Consider the following 21,462-nt stretch of genomic DNA (forward strand, 5'->3'; position numbering starts at 1 on the left):
CGTTGAGTGGTTATGAAAGTAAGTGGTGAATGTGAGGGCTTAAGGGTTTTACTGCAAGGCTTGTTGGTTAGCTATTTTTGTGGCCTATTCCAGTCCTCTTGACTCACCACCAGATGCAGGGACAATGGAGACAGATCTCATTGGGGATGTTGTTGTGACCACTGAGCTTTATTCAATCTCCAGTTATTCATAACAGTAATCTACATGTGTTGCTGATAAAGTCAAAAACTCCCTAATTTTACCCTATCGTTTTAAATTGAAAATAATATAGTTTTTATTGGGAGCTCGGTCAATGAATTGTATACCGATTTACAGTACATCCATAGAACAGAAAACTACAAATTCTCATAAATAAAACCGTACTACTACACCCAGAATAGTGGCACTATATAAACTATAGGCTGCTGTGTCTATTTCAGGGACTGGACACCAGGTCCTGGCTATGTACTCACGGCAGGGGATATTGTGTAATCTTAGGCTTATCAGTTATCATTTCGCCCTGTTTCCTTCCATCTTTTCATCGTTCTTCCTCTTTCTCCACCCATCCTGTTTCAGTCTGTTCTAAGACAATAAAAGGTACCAAACCTTAGACTGTTTAGAGAGCTGATGTAGGACTTGAAAGTATGTGAATGAGAAAGATTTGTTTGCTACAGTACAGTAGGCCTACAATGTAATCTCTGTGCGTTCTCAAACTTGTGGTGGTGCTGATAGATACAGTATGTCAACACCACATGACTTTAGGGCCGTTGTGGCATTTTCACTGCAGATAAAGCAAGATAAACAAACAATATAGTCAATATTATCAGGTTCATAGTGTAGGATGACATGAAAGAACAGGCCTGAAAATGTAAAATGTAAACAATATACTGTAACCTGTATTTGTCTAATATACACGCTTGTATGTTGTTCCTCGTCAACCCTTGCTTAACCTTTCTGAACTGCCCTAACAATGGTTGCGTAAGGTATTATTGTCAACACGCTTCTGAAGTGAAAATATTTACTGGGAGAATTGGCAGAGCCATAAAAGCCTATGTTTCAACACCAGTGCTATTTCAACTGCCCAACACTGAGAGGTTGGGGAAATTGCATCACTTCACTGTTTTAAAGTTAGCAAAACACACAAACTCCCTGTCAAGACAACTTCCTTGGTGTAATACGCCTATTGTCTGGTGGTTCTTTAGAATAAACAGATTAGAGGAAACTATGCACGTCCAAACATTCCCTTGTCTGAAATTGCTTTCCTTGTTGGCTTACCTGCACTGTACAGGAGGTTGGTGGCACTTTAACTGTCCCAGCCATTATTATGAGCCGTCCACTGCTTTACAAGTACAGGTTTGCTTGTCCTTCTTTTCCATGATGTCAGATGTGGAGAGTATCAGGTCGTCTCAACGTGTGCCCGATTGACATGACCCCAAATACGAACAACTCGTCAATGCATGTGGTGTGTGTAAAATACTGTAATACACAGCACAGCAATTAGATGACAAATGAGCAGCATTTATAGGGCAGATCGATATCTATCTACAGAGAGGAAATTACACATTAGTGGTTGATAAATCGGAGAGGGAACTCAAGGAAGCTTGAAATTCACACCTTGGCTGCTGTGTAACAGGAGCCCCATGTGAGGGCCGATCACATTGCAGTAACCTGAGATGGTTACCTGATCCCACCGTCCTTAGCTTTGTGTTCCTCTGGGACGCTCAGGGGTACAGCACTCACAAAGCCCCTTTTTCTATCGTTTGGTAAACATCGACTCCTTTATATTCTGGGGTTGGAAGGGGCACAGTGATCCACAGAGTTGTCGCCAAGGTCCAGGGTGGCCCCCAAACCTCCCGTTTTGTTGCACACCAATGAAGTCATGTCAGACGTTGCGTCCTGGAGGGCCCAGGAGCACAGTGACTGGAGCCAGCCTGCAGCCGCAGCATCAGCCTCGCAGCGGGTCTGGATCTCTCTCATAGCAGGTGAGCTGGATCCGTGGAAAACCACATTCTCTCCCTAACTGCTGCCAGAGGCATCAACCTTTATTAGGATCAATGTGTATTATAGTTTGTTTTGTGGTATCTCTTCTAAGATCCACTTATTGATTGGTAATAACCGTATTATGGGACATTTTCTGTGAGGTGAAAACAGGCACAGTCTTTATTGCAATCCTGTGATTGAATGAAACAGCTACTATCATAAATGGCATGCTATCACAGATGGTGAAACTGCCACGTCCATTTGTGATATTAAAACAAAGGAGTTAATGTAAACAATGAACAATTTTTTTCTGGCCACGCTATAGAACAGCAAAAAATATATATGCGTGACACGCCTCAGCTCTGCTTCGTCAACAAAACAAAAACAGCAGTGGGGCGGCCACTGACGCTGTTTCCCCTACTGTGGATTCCATCTTTAAAGGACGGTTCACTAAAATACAAATGTATATGATTTTGTGCTTACCAAATAAACCTGAGTATGCTCATAGGGTTGATACAAGCCTAGGTAATAAGTAAAAATTAGATACATGTATAGTTTTAGTGAACCATCCCTTTAAGAAAGCCTACCTTGAAAGGCTAGAGTTTGTCCTGGTCAAGTTCTGGATAATATTTGTCAATTTAGGGGACTTTGACTCAAGAGCAGCTCCAGAGGCATAAGTTCAGTGTAGCCTCTAACTTAGCCCCAAACTGTGCATGATGGCAATAACAAGGGGTTGCTTTACTCCCTCTCATTGAGGGTGACCCACATAAATACTGGCACAGGGAATGATACCCATATAGATCCTATTAAATTACTATTAAGTGACATAGTGCCTTCGCAAAGTATTCAGACCCCTTGACTTTTTCCACATTTTGTTAGGTTACAGCCTTATTCTAAAATTGATTAAATTGTTTTTTTTCCCCCTCATCAATCTACATACAATACCCCATTATGACAAAGCAAAGCGTTGCTGCACAGCTATTTTCAGGTCTCTCCAGAGATGTTCGATCGGTTTCAAGTCCGGGCTCTGGCTGGGCCACTCAAGGACATTCAGAGACTTGTCCTGAAGCTACTCCTGCGTTGTCTTGGCTGTGTGCCTAGGGTCGTTATTATTATTTACTTTTTATTTTATTATTTATTTCATACTGGCCCCCGTGGGAATCGAACCCTGCTCTACATCCCTGCCGGCCCGGTCGCGGCCGGCTACAACAGAGCCTGGATTCGAACCAGGATCTCTAGTGGCACAGCTAGCACTGCAGTGCCTTAGACCACTGCGCCACTCGGGAGATATTGTGTGTAGATTGCTTAGGATTTGTATTTATTTAATACATTTTAGATTATGGCTGTAGCATAACAAAATATGGAAAAAGTCAAGGGGTCTGAATACTTTCCGAAGTCACTGTAAAACAACAATTGACACATCAATCCATTAATTTCAATTTAAGCTATTATATAAAATACTTGCTACAAAAAGAATGCTCAGTTTATGGGGCATTGAACAGTCAGCCTTGTGCAGACTCTGCCACAAGGAAACACAATCAATAGAACATATTTTCTGGTACTGTCCATCGGTGGCTCGCTTTTGGAGTCGGGTCCATGAATGGTTGTTATGTCATAATATCAGGGTTCAGATGGACCTGCACACAGTATTGTTAGGGGATCTGAAAAAACACCATCCGTCAATGGGAAATATAATTTTACTCTTGGGTAAAGTATTTATTTTTAGGGCAACATCGGTATACATTTTACAAATAGGGAGGTTCAGGACCATGTAAGACATCACAGTAAAATGGAGGCTTAACCTGGTGTGACATTTTGATAACCGCGTAAATCTCTCAAGGACAAGGGGACTTTTATTAATATGTTCGGCTCTATTTACTCTCAGATTTGAAAACGCAGAAGAGTTTTGAAATCTGCCACACCCCCCTTTGAATCAGCTTTTGTTTTGTCAGTGGAGAAAAACATGCACAGGTTTTAAAACAATATGCTACCTATTGTTTTATCTATAAAATGTCTTGCACAAAAAAATTAAGTAATAATAGTCATTATTATTACTATACTATTATTAGTATTCTAATTCCTACGCTAATTATATGATGATACCTGATTCTGGTGTCACAGTGTACTTTAGGGGCAGTACTTATGTTTGGAAATAAAGATAAATTACACGTTGAGGATGAGATTAAGCTGAGATCAAGTTTGGTTGTATATTGTATTGAGTTTATCAGATAAAATAAGCACCATCCCACTTCTGACACCAGTGAAGCGAAATTCAGGGAATCGCCCCGACTCCATGATCCAAGTTCCAGCAACCAAGATCTTAGCCATTACTCCAAGAGGTCTGAAATTCTTTATGCGGTCGCTAAGTAGGCGTTTGGCTAAGGTTGCTAAAATATTAACTGACGTTTCAGTTGCTCATCTCAAGCTATATATTTATTTACATCTATAGTTCTGGTGGGTTTATAGCATGTCATGATGTTTTTTCCTGCATCCTATAACTTTTGTAAATAATCCACTGGGCCATGCTGAACAGGCATAATCAAAGTGTGTTACTGACATAGGCCTCAGTGTTCACCCATATACGTTTTTATTCTACTGTCTTTACTGGGTCCTTCCCTCCATTGTCGATTTTAGACAATGTTTTTGATCGCTGATTGGTTGAGGGAGACCATGCCCTGGCAACGTGCCTTTGTGTGGTGATAGGGTTTCTGGTTACCATGTGATCATGTCCCTTTAAGATGTGTGCTTGTAGTCGAATGACTATCCGCAATCATGGCAGGGATTCAGGGAAAAGATTTGTGCGGTGTCTGGGTCGGAAATAAGTCAAGAGGACGTCTGCTATTTGTAATGCATGGATATTTTCCTCAGCGCTGAATGAAACGAAGAGACACGCAAATATTTTCTGCTGCAGAGCTTTACTTTTCTTTGTCATGGATTTTGAATTGGAATTTGCAAATTACGTCTAATTTATTATTTTAGCCTAGAAAGAGCAGAGCAAAGTGCGTGGCTGCTAGCAAACCGCTAGCTACTAGGATAGCTTCTATCCAACTAACTTCATTAGCTACTCTACGTTTTTAAATGTTGTCTAATATCATTATCTAGTTAGCTTTTTACCAGTTTAGTCGGTCTTGGCAACTTGTCTGTGTGTCGATGACTCTCGAAAGCCTTAAACATTCTCCTATCCTTTCAACTTTGTTTAAAATGGCAGACGACATAGAATTGATAGGAGCGTGTGAATTAATAAAAGGTAAGTTAACATTTGTTAGCTGTGTGTGAACTTTCTGCTAATTAGTTATCGCCAACCTGGCTAGTTAGCCTTCTTATTTTGCACCTCGCGAGCCAGTCTAAGCTGTCTGTTATTGATACGAATTGGTTCGAGAACAACTAACTATGGCTACTGGCTAACTTGATAACTTATATTTTCTTATTTTCAAAGTAAACTAAGATAGCGAATTAATCTGCTATTTTGAGATAAACTGACATTTTGAATGAATGTAGTTTTGTACGGCAAATCAGATACTTTGTAATCACAGCTCGCGGAAAGCGAGTGATACAATCGCACGAGTAAACAATGTTGCCAACGCAGTCTTCCTTTGTAAAGTGTGATGACAGATTATTTTAAATAACTAAACCTAATTGTTCTATCTGTGGTGTGATGACTGTTTTTATGGCCCCTGAAGGTTTGCTGTTCATACATGTATGTATCCTTTTTATTTATTTATTTTTTAGATCGATTATATTTTGCTACCCTAAGAAGCAAACCAAAAAGCACTGCAAACACGCACTACTTCTGCACGGATGACGAATTTATCTATGAAAAGTAAGTTTTGTTTTCCCCCTCAGTATCTCTTCGCACTTCCATTCGCTTCAGTGCATTTCTTTAGCTACGCTCCACTGGACCGCGCCAACAAGTGTTGCTGGGGCTGCTGAAGAGCTTTCATGCAATTATGTAACAGCTTTTAATTGAACGTTTTCCAATTCAGATTAATAAAGCCATTGTGTTCCACTCGGCTTGGGGTTGACCAATGGTTTACATAATGCAAGCGTTTGATTAACCCTCCCTGTTGAACTTGTGAAAAGGAAAGTAAAACAAACAAAATGGTGGTTCAATACACAAATTTCATTGATAAGAAATATGACAGATGGGGTTCATTCCTGAATTAGGATAGCTAAGTCATCTCTATATTAGGCATTTCTATGTAGAATGGAAATATGTTTTAACCAGTCCAGTTAAATGTTAATTATATTTCAGCTTCTATGCGGATTTTGGACCCCTCAACCTAGCCATGCTGTACAGATACAGCTGTAAACTCAACAAAAAGCTGAAGGTAAGTCATGTGCCTCTCTGTTCATGCCTTTCCTCAGTAAGAATGTATGTTATGCATCTGTGACAACAAAACCAATTAGTGTAGTTCTACCTCGCACACCCTCATTGACAACAACCGCAAGGACTGTGGCATTTGAAAACATGCCAACACATACAGTATTGTAGTTTATGGGGTTAGTTTTTAGATAATTACAAAACCCACACACTGCCCCCTCGGCTAGAGTTTAGCTACTTGCAAGGACAATACTAAATACAGAGAGGCCTTTAGCTATAGTATGTGAGCATCTTTGGCAGTGCATCTCATTGTAAAACCATTGTGAAACTAGAAGGGTAGGTATGGAATGAATGGACAAAACAAAAGTCCTCTGACCATGTAAAATCAAGGCTTTGGCAAAGTAATTGGCTTTCTGTTTTTAGCCACTGACTCACCTGTCCCAAAGCTGCGTTGGCACTTTCCCTCGGACACAGAGAGTCATTGGAGATGCCAGGATAATCTGTGTGGGTTGACACAACACCACAATCTGCTACAGCTCGTAGTGTAGGCTACAATATACACTCAGTGGCCAGTTTATTAGGTACACCCATCTAGTACCATGTCGGACTCCCCTTTGCCTCCAGAACAGCCTGAATTCTTCAGGGCATGGAAACGTTGTTCAATTGGTATAAAGGGACCTAACGTGTGGCAGGAAAACATTCCCCACACCATTACACCACTGCCACTAGGCTGTACCAGATAGGATGGGCCCATAGACTCATGCAGCTTACGCCAAATCCTGACTCTGTCTTCAGCATGACGGAACAGGAACCGGAATTCGTCGGACCAGGCGATCATTTTCTACTCCTTAATTGTCCAGTATTGGTGATCGTGTGCCCATTGGATGTTTTTAGCTGATAGGAGTGGAACCTGGTGTGGTCATCTGCTGCAATAGCCCATCTGTGACAAGTACTGTTTCGTTCCGATATGCTGTTCTGCACACCACTGTTGACCTGCGCCGTTATTTGGCTGTTTGTGGCCCGCCTGTTAGCTTGCACGATTCTTGCCATTCACCTTCGCCCTCTCATCAACAAGCTGTTTTCGCTCACAGGACTGCCGCTGACTGGATGTTTTTTATTTGTCGCACCATTCTCGGTAAACCCTAGACCCTGTAGTGTGTGAAAAGCCCAGAAGGCCGGCCGTTTCTGAGATACTGGAACAGGCACACCTGGCACCGACGATCATACCCCACACTAAGTGGCTTAGGTAACTCATTTTGCCCATTTCTAACATTCAATCAAACAGTAACTGAATGCCTTGATGCCTGTCTGCCTGCTTTATATAGCAAGCCACGTGACTCACGAGCAATATTCCATCTAAGCTGTGCGCCTGGGTCCCCGGGGCAGAGTGCAGAAGAAATATCAACCCACAGAGAGAAGCACGAGATTGAACTTCACTCAACTTTCTAGAGTTTTCCCTGTTAGTTAACACTATCAACGTTTCCCTTTACTGTGGCAATTGTGTTCGAATCAACGCAATATTAGCCACTTTCAATGCAATATACCGAAACAAAACAAACTATGCACAAGATTTTGTTGTAGGCAGAACGCATCTGAGTAGGGTTCTATTGGGCACGACTCAGCCTGTACACAGACTGGTGCAGCATAAACAATCAGAGCTGCAGTAGGCCTATATGCAAATAGACCATTGCCATATATGGATCTGGGCCATTCACTTTCAACTGGACTGTATTTACAGCTGTGGTCGTGAGTAGATGTGCTTGTTTTGAGATCAAAGTAAGAGCTGCATGTAGCCACGTGTGCACATTTTGTTCATATCCTTTGCTAGGTAGTGAGTTATTGGCCCAGTTATAGATAATTTGTAGTCCGCAATAGGGGAGTGATTGCTTCCGACAAGAGCACAACACGTGTACGTTTCTAGACAAATTTGAAAGCGAATCGGGTAAAGAGTTTGTTTTTGTCTTAAAGATTTTGAGATAGGCTTGAATAAGCTGAGTAGCCAATAGGCAGAGGGTAGCATAATTTGTCTGATTCTCTGTGATAATGGTATGGGAATAATGATTTTGTAAAGTGTTTTCTTGCATCAAACAACACAAACATTTTCAGTCACCTCCTTGTCTGAAGGACAAGTGGATAAACAGGTTAATGTCAAGCCCTGCGTGTTTCAAAAGTCTCATGGAATGTAGGCCTACATTGAACACCACACATTGGCTGCTACTGTAGGCTGAATGATAGAACATCTATTTCCATGTTAAAATGGTATGGGATTAGTTTTCTCCATAGTTTTTGATGGTAGGACACTGGTAGGCCAACATTAGGATCAAATAGCCACAGTAGCCTACTTGGTCACTGTTAAAACTGTAACTTAAAGCGGGTACAGCCTCAGTGTTCACAGTAAACGCACGTTGGAAGTTGCACCGAATTTTCACAATGTTCAATTTTGCGCTCAGCAGACCTGAAATTTGCTCAGTGCCTAACATTTTTTGAAGGAACATTGCTCACAAACCATTTTCGTGAACGGGGTGGTGTACCTTATAAACTTGTGTACCTAATAAACGGTGTATTTTGGTCTATTCTGGAGCCTCCCCAAAGAATGATGAGATACTACTGTTTGTCATGTTTGGTGCAAACAAAATCTTCAGTGATTATTAGGCTACCACTATTGATAACAGGAGTTGTCATAGGAAATGTTTGTAGTTGACATCCAGAAAAAAGTATATGCCTATTGGCACACATACTAAATTAAAATTAGAAAGTAAAAAATGTTGATCTATAACCAGGTTTCCATCCAACCTTTTTTTATGCGAGTAAAGTAAATATCTGAGAAAAATTGTCATGACAGGCCTGATGGAAACAAAACATTTGTCAGTAAACTTTCCAAATGTTGACTAAACAAAATATGCTAGACAAGGTGCGATCTTTCTGTGTCTGTAAATTTATTTCTGTGTAAAATGTAGGTGGAAACACTTTTATGCGCAACTATTGATATAATGACCATCATATCAAAGTAAACTTGGAGTCACGCGATGACGTTGTGTGGTCCTCCCACTACGACTCGTCGGGAAAGCATGCAGTTTATTAGGATACAGATTAAATAAATTATGATGAACTTTACAGGGTGGTGAAAGGTGATGAGCTTGATGCTCCTTTCCAATAAACATCAAGGGTCTTATTCAGGTGACATGATCATCGATGCTTGCCGTTTGACAAACAAATTATCTTGCCCTTTTGTCCATAATAATCTCATCATGTAGGCTATACCCGCACTGTATCTGCCAGCTGTTGGCTAGAGCGCATGTGCCAATAACAGAGAGGGGACACTCGCTATATAACACAAACATTTTTGTGAGAGAACCATCAGTAGAGTTAAAAATGCGATGGAAACCCATTTAACTTTATTTAACCGCAAAAGGTATTTTTAAGTGCACTACGTCATCATGCACAGCCTTTTATCCCCAACAAGTCAATTTGATGGAAACATCTCTGGTGGGAAAATGTGCATATTGTTTTTATGCAGATTTGAGAATATTCGCATAAAAATGTCGCCAATTGGATGGAAACCTAGCTAGTTTAAAAGGATTTCAGTGGTTATGCCTGTCAAGTTCATGGCATGTTTATAAAGCTATCTTTGTTCTTGTTTATGGATGTGCATTAGAATTCATTTGAGTTCAATCAGGGCTTTTATCCAGGAGTCGTAACACTTCTGCTGTTTACGATGATCTATGACACTTTTATGCCAATTTCTACATTAATTCAGTTGCTGTTAGGCTAACCTGAGTATTTGAGTTCTTGTCGTCATTCTGGGTGCTTAAATTCTCCCAATATGTTTATTGTTCAGCAATCTCAATTATCTTCAGAGGTATGTGGGGTAAAGGAGATGTGAAGTTCTTGCTAGGTCAACACATTTTTTTTTGCTCTCAATTGGCCTTTTTAAAAGGCCCACCAGGCCAAAACCTTCTCATAAGACCCTGGTCAAGGGGAGCTTCCAACTTCTCGGACACACACACATTTTGTCTAACTCATATGCCTTTCTACCCCCATGTGAATGTTACTCTCGGAAAGAGAGAGTTTCATTAATAGAGGTTCTGCGTCTTTTTGTCCTGTCATTTTTCCGTCGACGCAGACAATCTGTAGGTCTGTCGTATGTAGGTGTTGGTCGATGTTGAAGGTAAAGTCTCAAGCAAGCATGATGTTTTTATGGCTGTCTCCCCCTCCCTCCTGTCCACGCCACCACGCTTTGTCCTCCAGTGTTTGTGTTGTGAACAGTGTGTTGCCTTAGGGACAACATTCCTTTGAACCTCATTGGTTTGGATCTGCTGCATGACAAGTAGAGTATCATCGCGGAGAGAAAAAACCCCCAAGAAAAGTGGACAACCCTGATTTGAGAAATGACACCGTTTTGGAGGATGTGAACATCCCACACCTGTGGGACTTGAGATCTGGGGCTTACAGAGTCCATTTGATATGTGTTGTTGCCCCCACTCACCTACCCTATTTCCACATCCTCTCACCACTCATGCTTCTGTCTGGCCTGGCCTCAGTTTGGTCTGGCTTAACCTGCTTAACTCTGACCTTTACCCAGAGAGGATCAAGCAAGTCTAAACATATGTTGTGTTCACTGCTCATGATATTTGTGAAGTAGAGTAGATTTAATTCATTTCCCAGATCATTTCATAAACATTACAAAGCCATAATTCAAATCCATCTGTCTTTTGGAAATATATTTATTCAATATCTTGGAGGTTTAGGCCTATTATTTTAGTCGTAGGCCTACATCCTCTAACAGCCTTGTTAGCTAGTCTTTTGAAGTATTTTACATATAAGGTGAAAGTATTAAAGCAGATTGAGTCTATTTCCCCCACAGTGCATTGTGGGCTATGTCCTCATGCTCATATAGCCATCACTGTACTGGAAACACTGACAGTGTAGTACGTAGGCTACATTTTTCTGTGATAAAGCATTTTTTTCTATAAAGACTAGCGTATTGTTGCCATGAATGTAACAAGTAGGTCGCTTCCCTCATGCCTGGGTGATGTTATTGGCCTTTTTCTAATTTGGACAAAAGTCCGTCCTCCACCCTCTCACCTCCGTCCTCTCTCCTCCGTGACCCAGAAGCCGGTAAGTGGTCGAAGAGTGTCTCCCCTCCTCGATAGCCACCTTTCATTGAGGATAGAGTTTTGAAATCTGCCACACCCCCTTTGAATCAGCTTTTGTTTTGAAAAGCATGCACACGTTTTAAAAACAACATGCTACTTATCGTTTTAACTATAAAATGTCTAGCACAACTAACTTAATTAGTTTGTATCACTTTACACATGTATTTTGGGATCCACCCCTGTAAACATAATTTGCCTGATGACCCGCTAGTGGCAAAGGAGTCTCATTTCATACAAGCGCATTTTCGTCCACGTTCCCTCTCCTCGCCACCTCTTCTCGATTTACCTTTGACATTTTTTCAAAAGGAGGCAAGAGAGGACGGAGGGGAGAGGACGCAGGAGTTGAGCAAATCCAATTGAGGAAAGGCCATTGATTCATGACCACACCCTTCCACTGTATGTTGCTGCCTAGGTTTTCCTCTCGGGGGCGGGTCATCCTTACAAGCCTTTGTGGTTTCATTTCCATACCACACTTCAATTAGGATAGACTCAAGCATGCTGTTCCTGATATTACTGATTAGCCCTATGTAGCAGCGTCTATCTTCTAGGTTGCCTGTGCTGCTTCAAGAGTGCTTTGGCCGCCTCGGGCAGTGATTCTGAACGAGAACACTGACTGGGCACACACACCTGCAGCCCACCTGTTCTGCCAGCGGCTCCTCTCCCTAACGGATCAATGGTGTCCTGAGCATCTACCACAGCGTCTATCTGCATCTGTCCAAATAATATAGCCTAATATAATATAATATACAAGCCAGCACAGTGCCAGAACCAGATGTTCCTTCAGGTCTATTAATTAGCCCCGAAACTGACACGTTCTTGCATCTTTTTTGAGTAGAAAATAGGAGGCTGCCGAGTTTATCGTTATTGATTTCTGTGTGTGGCATTAACACTAGTATTTATAGGACTAGTGTGTTTCAATGCCAGATAGAAATGCATGATCATGCACAGTGCTGTACAACCTTTGGTCACCTAACCATTGTTGTTTAGACATGGTTTAGTTGAGTTTGCTGTGACTCATCCAGTGTTTGTAGATATCTTTATCAATTATTCTAATCTAAAGTAGCTTTAATGTGAAGAGGTTCTAAATTAATGTGATTGTTGCTGTTTTTCCTTACATGTATTTTTCTCCTTTTGTCTGCAGTCGTTCACACTGACCAGAAAGCGAATCGTACACTACACCAGCTTTGACCAGCGGAAAAGGGCTAATGCTGCTGTTTTAATCGCTGCCTATGCTGTGAGTATCCCCTCCTCCTCCTCCTCCCTTTCTTTCTCTCTCTCATTCTCTGCAGGGAAGGAAGTTAGGCAAGGGGAAAAAGTGTATTTTGGGCCGTTGCGTCATGCTGCACCCCTCAAAAAAATGCAGCTCTACTCATTTTGCATTAGTATCAATGTACCCAGATGGCCCTGATGCACTTTTCCCCTAGTGTGTTTCTGCAGTATTGTTGTCGACCCAGGCCTTTTCAGTGCTTCTTTCAGTCAATGCTGATTTCCTTTTAAGGTGGCACAACCCCTGCAGTTTTAACCCTGCCAGCCAGGTCTCTCGCTGACTCCCTTGGAGAAACGGATGGGAGAGGACTGGTATAGACAGCCCTATTGTCCTGCCACAGTGGCCCAATCTTCCAGACCCTTTAAATGCCCAGCAGCTCATGTTGCACTAGTCCCTATTCATTTGGTCCCTTGCTGCCAGCCATGGTTGAAGGCTGTCCTTTCACTCCCAGTCAGATACCAGCCTTGACTGTAATGTGTGACGGCATCCCCTGCCAGCTGGCCGCTCTGTCACATGGCAGTAAACGAGAGGATTTATCCGGATCTTTTGTTGTTGCTGTGCTATGATGAGGACATGCCTTATGACAGAGGCCGGAGATGGCATGATGATGATCTTTTCAGGCAATGTGGGTCAGTAGTGTTTTACTCCGTGGACTGTGCCCAGTCCTTACCCCAAGGGAACAGACAGAGGAACAGCAACCGTCATGACATACTTTGTATGTAATTTAAGGCCCTTTTCTAAATATCTTTCCATTGTGATGCCCTGCATGGACTAGAAGCACGATATAGGCTATATCAATCTTCCTTCTGGTTTTGGCCCTTAATGGCTGTGCACATGATTGATAAAACGCAGATGTTGGGTTTCTCACTGTAAACATGGTTTTCTTAACTAGCTAGTCTATATAAATCCCAAAGTATATTCTTATACTGGCTTGGATTGAATAGGGACCATGGTCCTCAGAACTCTTTAGATGTGTTCGAATTCCCATACTAACATACTGTATACTACATACTTAATGAGTATATACTATTAGTTCATTTTAGTATACTGTAAACGAACGGTATCGTTTCAGCTGAGCATACTAGCGCTTCGCCTGTCTACCGGAAGTTGATGCTGTTGCTATGCAACCTCTTGCTAGCATGTTAGCATTACAAATGACTAGCTAGACATTTTACGATTTCGGGTGTGTTCCTAAATTAAACCTGGAGTGACAGAGAGACCTCTGGGCGTTCGTAAATTCAGAGCGTTGTCAGATTGTCCGTTCGTAAATTCAGAGCGTTTTGCTCTCGGAGCGTTCAGAGCGCACACTGGACACTGACATAGGAGTAGGGTTGATCCAAGCGTTCTGACCTTACAACGGTAGTCAAGCACCGAAGCTAACTGGCTAACGTTGGCTAGCTACTTCCAGACACAAATGAGAGAACACCTCACTCTGACCATTTTACTCGCCCTAGCAGAGCTGGTTAGGCTGTTTTCATGTTATCCAGAGCGCTGGTGACTGTAACTGTGCTGCTGGCAACAATTTAATAACGATTATTTTTGGCGCCGTTTACTGACACCGGCCATATTCAACGGGTGTTCAACGTTTGTAAATTCCTCAGTTATTCTGCACTCTGGCACGCTCTGAAATCGGAGTAGATAGCCAGAATGAACTATGTCCATTTGAGAACGCACAACGACTATACCACTTAGCTAAGAATGACGTGAATAATCAAGTCAATAAACGTTGGGTAGTTAGATAGCATATAGTTAATATACTGCCTGGCAAGTTCGATGTATTAGTAGCCAACTAATGTTAGGTAACTAGCTAACATACCGGTACATACTGCTGTAATACTATGCGGTTCGTAAGGATAGCGTAGCTCTAACAAATTGTCAGCCAACATAATGTGTAACGTAACTTATTTGAAAAGTCATTACTTTATTATATTGCTCCACATTTTCTTAACATTTGTCATAATTAGTTAAAGCAATGAATTTGTATCCCCTCTCGCTTCTCGTCAGGGATGTAGCTCAGTTGATAGAGCATGGCGTTTGCAACGCCAGGGTTGTGGGTTCGATTCCCAAAGGGGGTATGAAAAAAATAATGTATGCCCTAACTGTAAGTCGCTCTGGATAAGAGCGTCTGCTAAATGACTAAAATGTAAAAATGTAAAATGTAATGTCAGACTTCGGCTACATATTTTCTTCAAACGTTGTGAAGTCACGCCCATTTTCTGAACAATTGCATTATGGGCCCTAAAAGTGCGTAAATAGTGCCCACTGCTTGTATACCAAGTATTTTGGCGAATTTAGTACGACATCCGGGAACTTTTGGCATACTAATTATATCCATACTATGACCAATGAGCATACTACATACTCAATTTACGTCACAAATAGTAAGGTTAGTGAGGTTAGTATGAGTATTCGAACACAGTTTTTGTCTTGTTAGCATCCCAGGCAGGGCCCCAGTCTCATAGCTCTGGGTCTCCCATGCTAGTTTAGTCCTGTCAGCATGTCTAGACACTAGCCATATTGACACATGGTCAGATGCTTGTCAATATCTGTCCATGCTACAATATCTGTACATTCTACATTTCCTGGATTTGCCAATAGGAGACTGATGACCTTGTGGGTTGCAGGAGTTGAATTGCACTGATGGTGTGTCTAATCTGTCACTCAGTGACCCTATTAAAGCTGCTGTCATTTATTCCTTCCTAGACAATCTCTCAAGGGTAGATGCACAAGGCGACGCGCTCTGCTAAATTTAGCCTGAACCCTGATCGATTCCCAAGATGAACTCCTCATTCAATGACACTGAATTATCAGCACCTCTTTCAAAACCAGGCCATATCGTTTCTTCCCACTGCACGAGTGATTGGCTCACAAATGCACACAGAGGACATAGCATTCAGAAATCAATATCAAGCCTGATGAACTGGAACTTGGATGTGAGGTTCGTCTGCAATGTCGTAACCTCTGTTCTGCTGTGTGTGTGTCTAGCTATTTAGCCTCCATCATGTGGATTGTGTTGTCTTTAGTAATGAGAGCAGGGAACGTGGCAGGGCTTTCTAACACTCCTTGTTGTTTTCTCTCCGTGGATCTACATTGATCCGGTCAGGCTCCGTTGAGCCCTTCTGGCCCTGCTCTCATTACAGATGTTTTAATACAAATGACCCGCTTTGATCCCAAGAGGATTATGTGTGTGGGACGAACAGCTGGCCCTGTGGGACTCCAAATGATGTGTCATGGATCACGTGGGACAACATACACACACACCAGCAGTAGAATTTAAGCTTGTGCATTTCAGCGATATCCAATTGTCTGACTGGTGAATATTTCATGAAGCGGGAGCAGGAAAAACAAAGCTCTGTTCTACTTGCTGAGGAGACACAGGCTTCATGCACTATTTGGCCTCCATGTCACCAGACCTACTGACACACAAGCTGCATTCACAAGCCCACTCTCCCATCCAAGCCTCCTAGTTGAGACAAATCATCCAGTCAACCTTTGCAAAATGTCCAGATTTGCTAAGTGTTTCACACCAGGGCAGTTTGGACCTGTTATTTCAGCCTGGTCTCATAGACTAGACGTAACATAGTAAATGTAAATCCAGGTTACTTAAATTAGTATGATATGTCACGTTTGGTATGGTTACATAAGACAGATGGTTACTTAAGGCAAAAACGAAAGTGGGGCGGATAGGTGGGCAGGAAACCAGTCAGTTTCTGGTGTGACCACCATTTGCCTCGTGCAGCGCGACACATCGCCTTCGCATAGAGTTGATCGGGCTGTTGAGTGTGGACTGTGGAATGTTGTCCCACTCCTCTTCAGTGCAAAGTTGCTGGATATTGGCGGGAACTGGAACACGCTGTCGTACACTTCAATCCAGAGCATCCCAAACATGCACAATGGGTGACATGTCGGGTGAGTATGCAGGCCATGGAAGAACTGGGACATTTTGCGCTTCCAGGAATTGTGTACAGATCCTTGCGACATAGGGCCATGCATGATCATGCTGAAACATGAGATGATGGCGGCGGATGAATGGCACGACAATGGGCCTCAGGATCTTGTCACAGTATATCTGTGCATTCAAATTGCAATCGATAAAATGCAATTGTGTTCGTTGTCCATAGTTTATGCCTGCCCATAACCCCACCACCACCATGGGGCACTCTTTTCACAACGTTGACATCAGCAAACTGCTCGCCCACACGATGCCATACACGTGGTCTGGTTGTGAGGCCGGTTGGACGTACTGCCAAAATCTCTAAAAACAACATTGGAGGCGGCTTATGGTTGAGAAATTAACATTAAATTCTCTGGCAACGGCTCTGGTAGACATTCCTGCAGTCAGCATGCCAATTGCACGCTCTCTCAGAATTTGAGACATCAGTGGCATTGTGTTGTCTCTGCCCTCCACTCTCTGTCGTTACGACTCCTTGTATGGATGTGGGATTCCGAGGTGTTGATTTTAGCAGTGTTTAGTTTGAGAGTTGATTCAGATAAGCCCTGCTTTTCTGACCCAGGGTTGGGAGAGCAGCACGTTCATGGATGGATGAGTTGGCTAGTATGTGTTTATGTAGGCCTATGTCCTCCATTTGGAGAGCCTGTGGCGCTGTGACAATGCCGTCTGGCCTCAGGGCTGATGCCTGGGAAATCTCATGTGACACATTGTCTCCTTGGCCCAGTCCTTGTCTCCCTCTCCCTGTTATATTCCCTTTCCCTGTTATATTAGTGCTCTAAGAACAAATCTTTTCAAAACCAGAGTAAATCGGGAAGCTGAAGGATTAACAAAATGAGGGAATGAAAGCTGTGGCTTCAGTGATTCCAAGCCATGGTTTACTAACTGTGTTCTCTCACACACTTCCTCTCTCTTCCTCTGTCCTTCTCTCTTTCTCGCTCTCGCTCGCTCTCCTTTCTCTGTCGCTTTCTCTCTCTTTTACTCTCTTACTCACTCACACACTAATTCAATTTAATTTCAATTTAAGGGCTTTATTGGCGTGGGAAACATTATGTTTACATTGCCAAAGCAAGTGAAAATTTACATTAAATGTTACACTCACAAAAGTTCCAAAACAATAAAGACCTTTCAAATGTCATTATGTGCAAATAGTTAAATAAATATGGGTTGTATTTACAATGGTGTTTGTTATTCACTGGTTGCCCTTTTCTTGTGGCAACAGGTCACAAATCTTGCTGCTGTGATTGCACACAGTGGTATTTTACCCAATAGATATTGGAGTTTATCAATATTGGGTTTGTTTTCTAATTCTTTGTGGATCTGTGTAATCTGAGGGAAATATGTGTCTCTAATATGGTCATACATTTGGCAGGAGATTAGGAAGTGCAGCTCAGTTTCCACCTCATTTTGTGGGCAGTGTGCACATAACCTGTCTTCTCTTGAGAGCCAGGTCTACCTACGCCGGCCTTCCTCAATAGCAAGGCTATGCTCACTGAGTCTGTACATAGTCAAAGCTTTCCTTAAGTTTGGGTCAGTCACAGTGGTCAGGTATTCTGCCACTGTGTACTCTCTGTTTAGGGCCAAATAGCATTCTAGTTTGCTCTGTTTTTTTGTTAATTCTTTCCAATGTGTCAAGTAATTATCTTTTTGTTTTCTCATGATTTGGGTCTAATTGGGTCTAATTGTGTTGCTGTCCTGGGGCTCTGTGGGTTCTGTTTGTGTTTGTGAACAGAGCCCCAGGATCAGCTTGCTAAGGGGACTCTTCTCCAGGTTCATCTCTCTGTAGGTGAAGGCTTTGTTATGGAAGGTTTGGGAATCGCTTCCTTTTAGGTGGTTGTAGAATTTAACGTCTATTTTCTGGATTTTGATAATTAGCGGGTATCGGCCTAATTCTGCTCTGCATGCATTATTTGGTGTTTTATGTTGTACGCAGAGGATATTTTTGCAAAATTCTGCATACAGAGTCTAAATTTGGTGTTTGTCCCATTTTGTGAATTCTTGGTTGGTGAGCGAACCCCAGACCTCACAACCATAAAGGGTTGTATAACTGATTCAAGTATTTTTAGCCAGATCCTAATTGGGATGTAAAATGTTATGTTCCTTTTGATGGCATAAAGGCCCTTCTTGCCTTGTCTCTCAGATCGTTCACAGCTTTGTGGAAGTTACCTGTGGCACTGATGTTTAGGCCGAGGTATGTGTCGTTTTTTGTGTGCTCTAGGGCAACAGTGTCCAGATGGAATTTGTATTTGTGGTCCTTGCAACTGGACCTTTTTTGGAACACCATTTATTTTTGTCTTACTGAGATTTACTGTCAGGGCCCAGGTCTGACAGAATCTGTGCAGAAGATCTAGGTGCTGCTGTATTGGGGTCAAATCTGTCTCCACTTTTGTGGATTGCGGTGAACAGTCCTTGTTTACAAATATTGGGGAAGATGCCAGAGAAGTGGTTTACCCATACATCTCCGTTTTGGATAGATAACTCTTTGTGTTGTTTGTTTAGTGTTTTCCAATTTTCCCAGAAATGGTTAGTCTATGGATTCATCAATTACATTGAGCTGATTTCTGACGTGCTGTTCCTTCTTTTTCCGTAGTGTATTTCTGTATTGTTTTAGTGATTCACCGTAGTGGAAGGCGTAGGCTCAGGTTTTCTGGGTCTCTATGTTTTTAGTTGGATAAGATTCCCTATTTCTTTCTTAGGTTTTTGCATTCTTCATCAAACCATTTGTCATTGTTAATTTTCTTCTGTGTTCTGTTTGACATTTTTAGATTTGATAGGGAAGCTGAGAGGTCAAATATACTGTTTAGGTTTTCTACTGCCAAATGTACACCTTCACTATTACAGTGAAAATCTCTCTCTCTCTCACTCTCACTCTCTAATTGGAATTTGTGGTCTGTATATTTTATCATTTCATTGAGGATACCATCAACACCACAGGCTTTTTGGGGTTGGAGGTTTTGAATTTTGTCATGTAGTTCATTCAATGTAATTTGAGAATGCAGTGGATTTGTAGTTGATCGTGTATATGTTTTTGCTGTTTGTTCTTTATTATAGGGCCAAAAAGATTGGAGAGGTGGTTTATCCATACATGTCCGTTTTGGATAGATAACTCTTCGTGTAGTTTGTCTCTTACTCTACTCTCTCGCTCTCTCCCTCTCGCTCTCTTTCTCTCTCTCTCTCTCTCTCTCTCTCTCTCTCTCTCGCTCTCTCGCTCTCTCGCTCTCTTACTCTCTCTCTCTCGCTCTTTCTCTCTCTCTCCCGCTCTTTCTCTCCCGCTCTTTCTCTCCCGCTCTTTCTCTCTCTCTCGCTCTTTCTCTCTCTCTCTTACTCTCGCTCTTTCTCTCTCTCTCGCTCTTTCTCTCTCTCTCTCTCTCTCTCTCTCTCTCTCTCTCTCTCTCTCTCTCTCTCTTACTCTCTCTCTCTCGCTCTTTCTCTCTCTCTCCCGCTCTTTCTCTCCCGCTCTTTCTCTCTCTCTCTCGCTCTTTCTCTCTCTCTCTTACACTCTCGCTCTTTCTCTCTCGCTCTTTCTCTCTCTCTCCCGCTCTTTCTCTCCCGCTCTTTCTCTCTCGCTCTTTCTCTCTCTCTCGCTCTTTCTCTCTCTCTCTCTCGCTCTTACACTCTCTCTCTCTCTCTTTGTCTTTCTCTCTCTCTCTCTTACTCTCTCTCTCTCTCTCTCTTACTCTCTCTCTCTCTCTCTCTCACTCTCTCTCTCTCTTACTCTCTCTCTCTTTCACACTCTCTCTCTCTCTCTTTCTCTCGCTCTCTCTTACTCTTATCTATCTACCTACCTACCAGGTCATTTACTTAAAGAAGACCCCAGAGGAGGCATACAGGGCTCTGATCTCAGGCTCCAATGCTTCATATCTTCCCTTCAGGTAAGCCCAGACCAGCCATGTCTTCTCTACCACACAGCAGCATGATTTCTAACCACAGAAACAATAATTTGATATTTGTCTAGGAAGCACATCTTGGCTAATTGCCTTACATTTGTATCATTACAGTTGTATCATTCCGTACAAATGCTTACAGAGGTGTTTGTTTACGTTGTGTCTCTGTAAACTTATTCTGGAGCTTCAAGCAGCTCGCTAGACCTTAATGATTGGTTTATTGGTGCTCCTCTGTCCTGTCTGGTTTCCACCTCCAGAGGAGACGGGCACCAGAGGCCTTCCCCAGTTCCCCTGTATGTTTGTCTAACCTGACACTGACGCGCTGCCTGGCCCTGGGACATCTAATGCTCTGTAATCACCCCTTCATGCCACCTGACAACAAAGACCTAGGTCACAGCTCCACAACACCTGTCCCACTCCTCCCTCTGTGTCATCCTCATCACTGTCATCATTGTCCCTTGTAGTCATTATCCTCTTATTAACAGGGTGTGTGTGTCTTACAATAGATTGGGCCTGTGTGTATACAGTGGGGAGAACAAGTATTTGATACACTGCGGATTTTGCAGGTTTTCCTACTTACAAAGCATGTAGAGGTCTGTCATTTTTATCATAGGTACACTTCAACTGTGAGAGATGGAATCTAAAATATCCAGAAAATCACATTGTATGATTTTTAAGTTATTACTTTGCATTTTATTGCATGACATAAGTATTTGATCACCTACCAACCAGTAAGAATTCCAGCTCTCACAGACCTGTTAGTTTTTCTTTTAAGAAGCCCTCCTGTTCTCCACTCATTACCTGTATTAACTGCACCTGTTTGAACTCGTTACCTGTATAAAAGACAACTGTCCACACTCAATCAAACAGACTCCAACCTCTCCACAATGGCCAAGACCAGAGAGCTGTGTAAGGACATCAGGGAT

The 21,462-nt window shown here is 42.3% G+C and overlaps 1 protein-coding gene across 1 annotated transcript in view; it reads left to right on the forward strand.

The window, feature by feature from the left end:
• Positions 1-4,776: 4,776 nt before the first annotated feature.
• Positions 4,777-21,462, forward strand: part of LOC311137315 (dual specificity protein phosphatase CDC14AB-like) — a 47,448-nt gene continuing 30,762 nt past the window's right edge. Inside the window, exons 1-5 of the mRNA XM_084171751.1 lie at positions 4,777-5,206; positions 5,689-5,779; positions 6,212-6,287; positions 12,578-12,670; positions 20,445-20,524. Coding sequence (XP_084027877.1) covers positions 5,110-5,206; positions 5,689-5,779; positions 6,212-6,287; positions 12,578-12,670; positions 20,445-20,524 — 437 coding nt within the window. The 5' untranslated portion in view covers positions 4,777-5,109. The remainder of the gene's footprint in view (positions 5,207-5,688; positions 5,780-6,211; positions 6,288-12,577; positions 12,671-20,444; positions 20,525-21,462) is intronic.

The sequence above is a fragment of the Coregonus lavaretus genome (assembly GCF_964263955.1).
Source record: "Coregonus lavaretus genome assembly, chromosome: 11".
NCBI classification, from domain to species: domain Eukaryota; kingdom Metazoa; phylum Chordata; class Actinopteri; order Salmoniformes; family Salmonidae; genus Coregonus; species Coregonus lavaretus.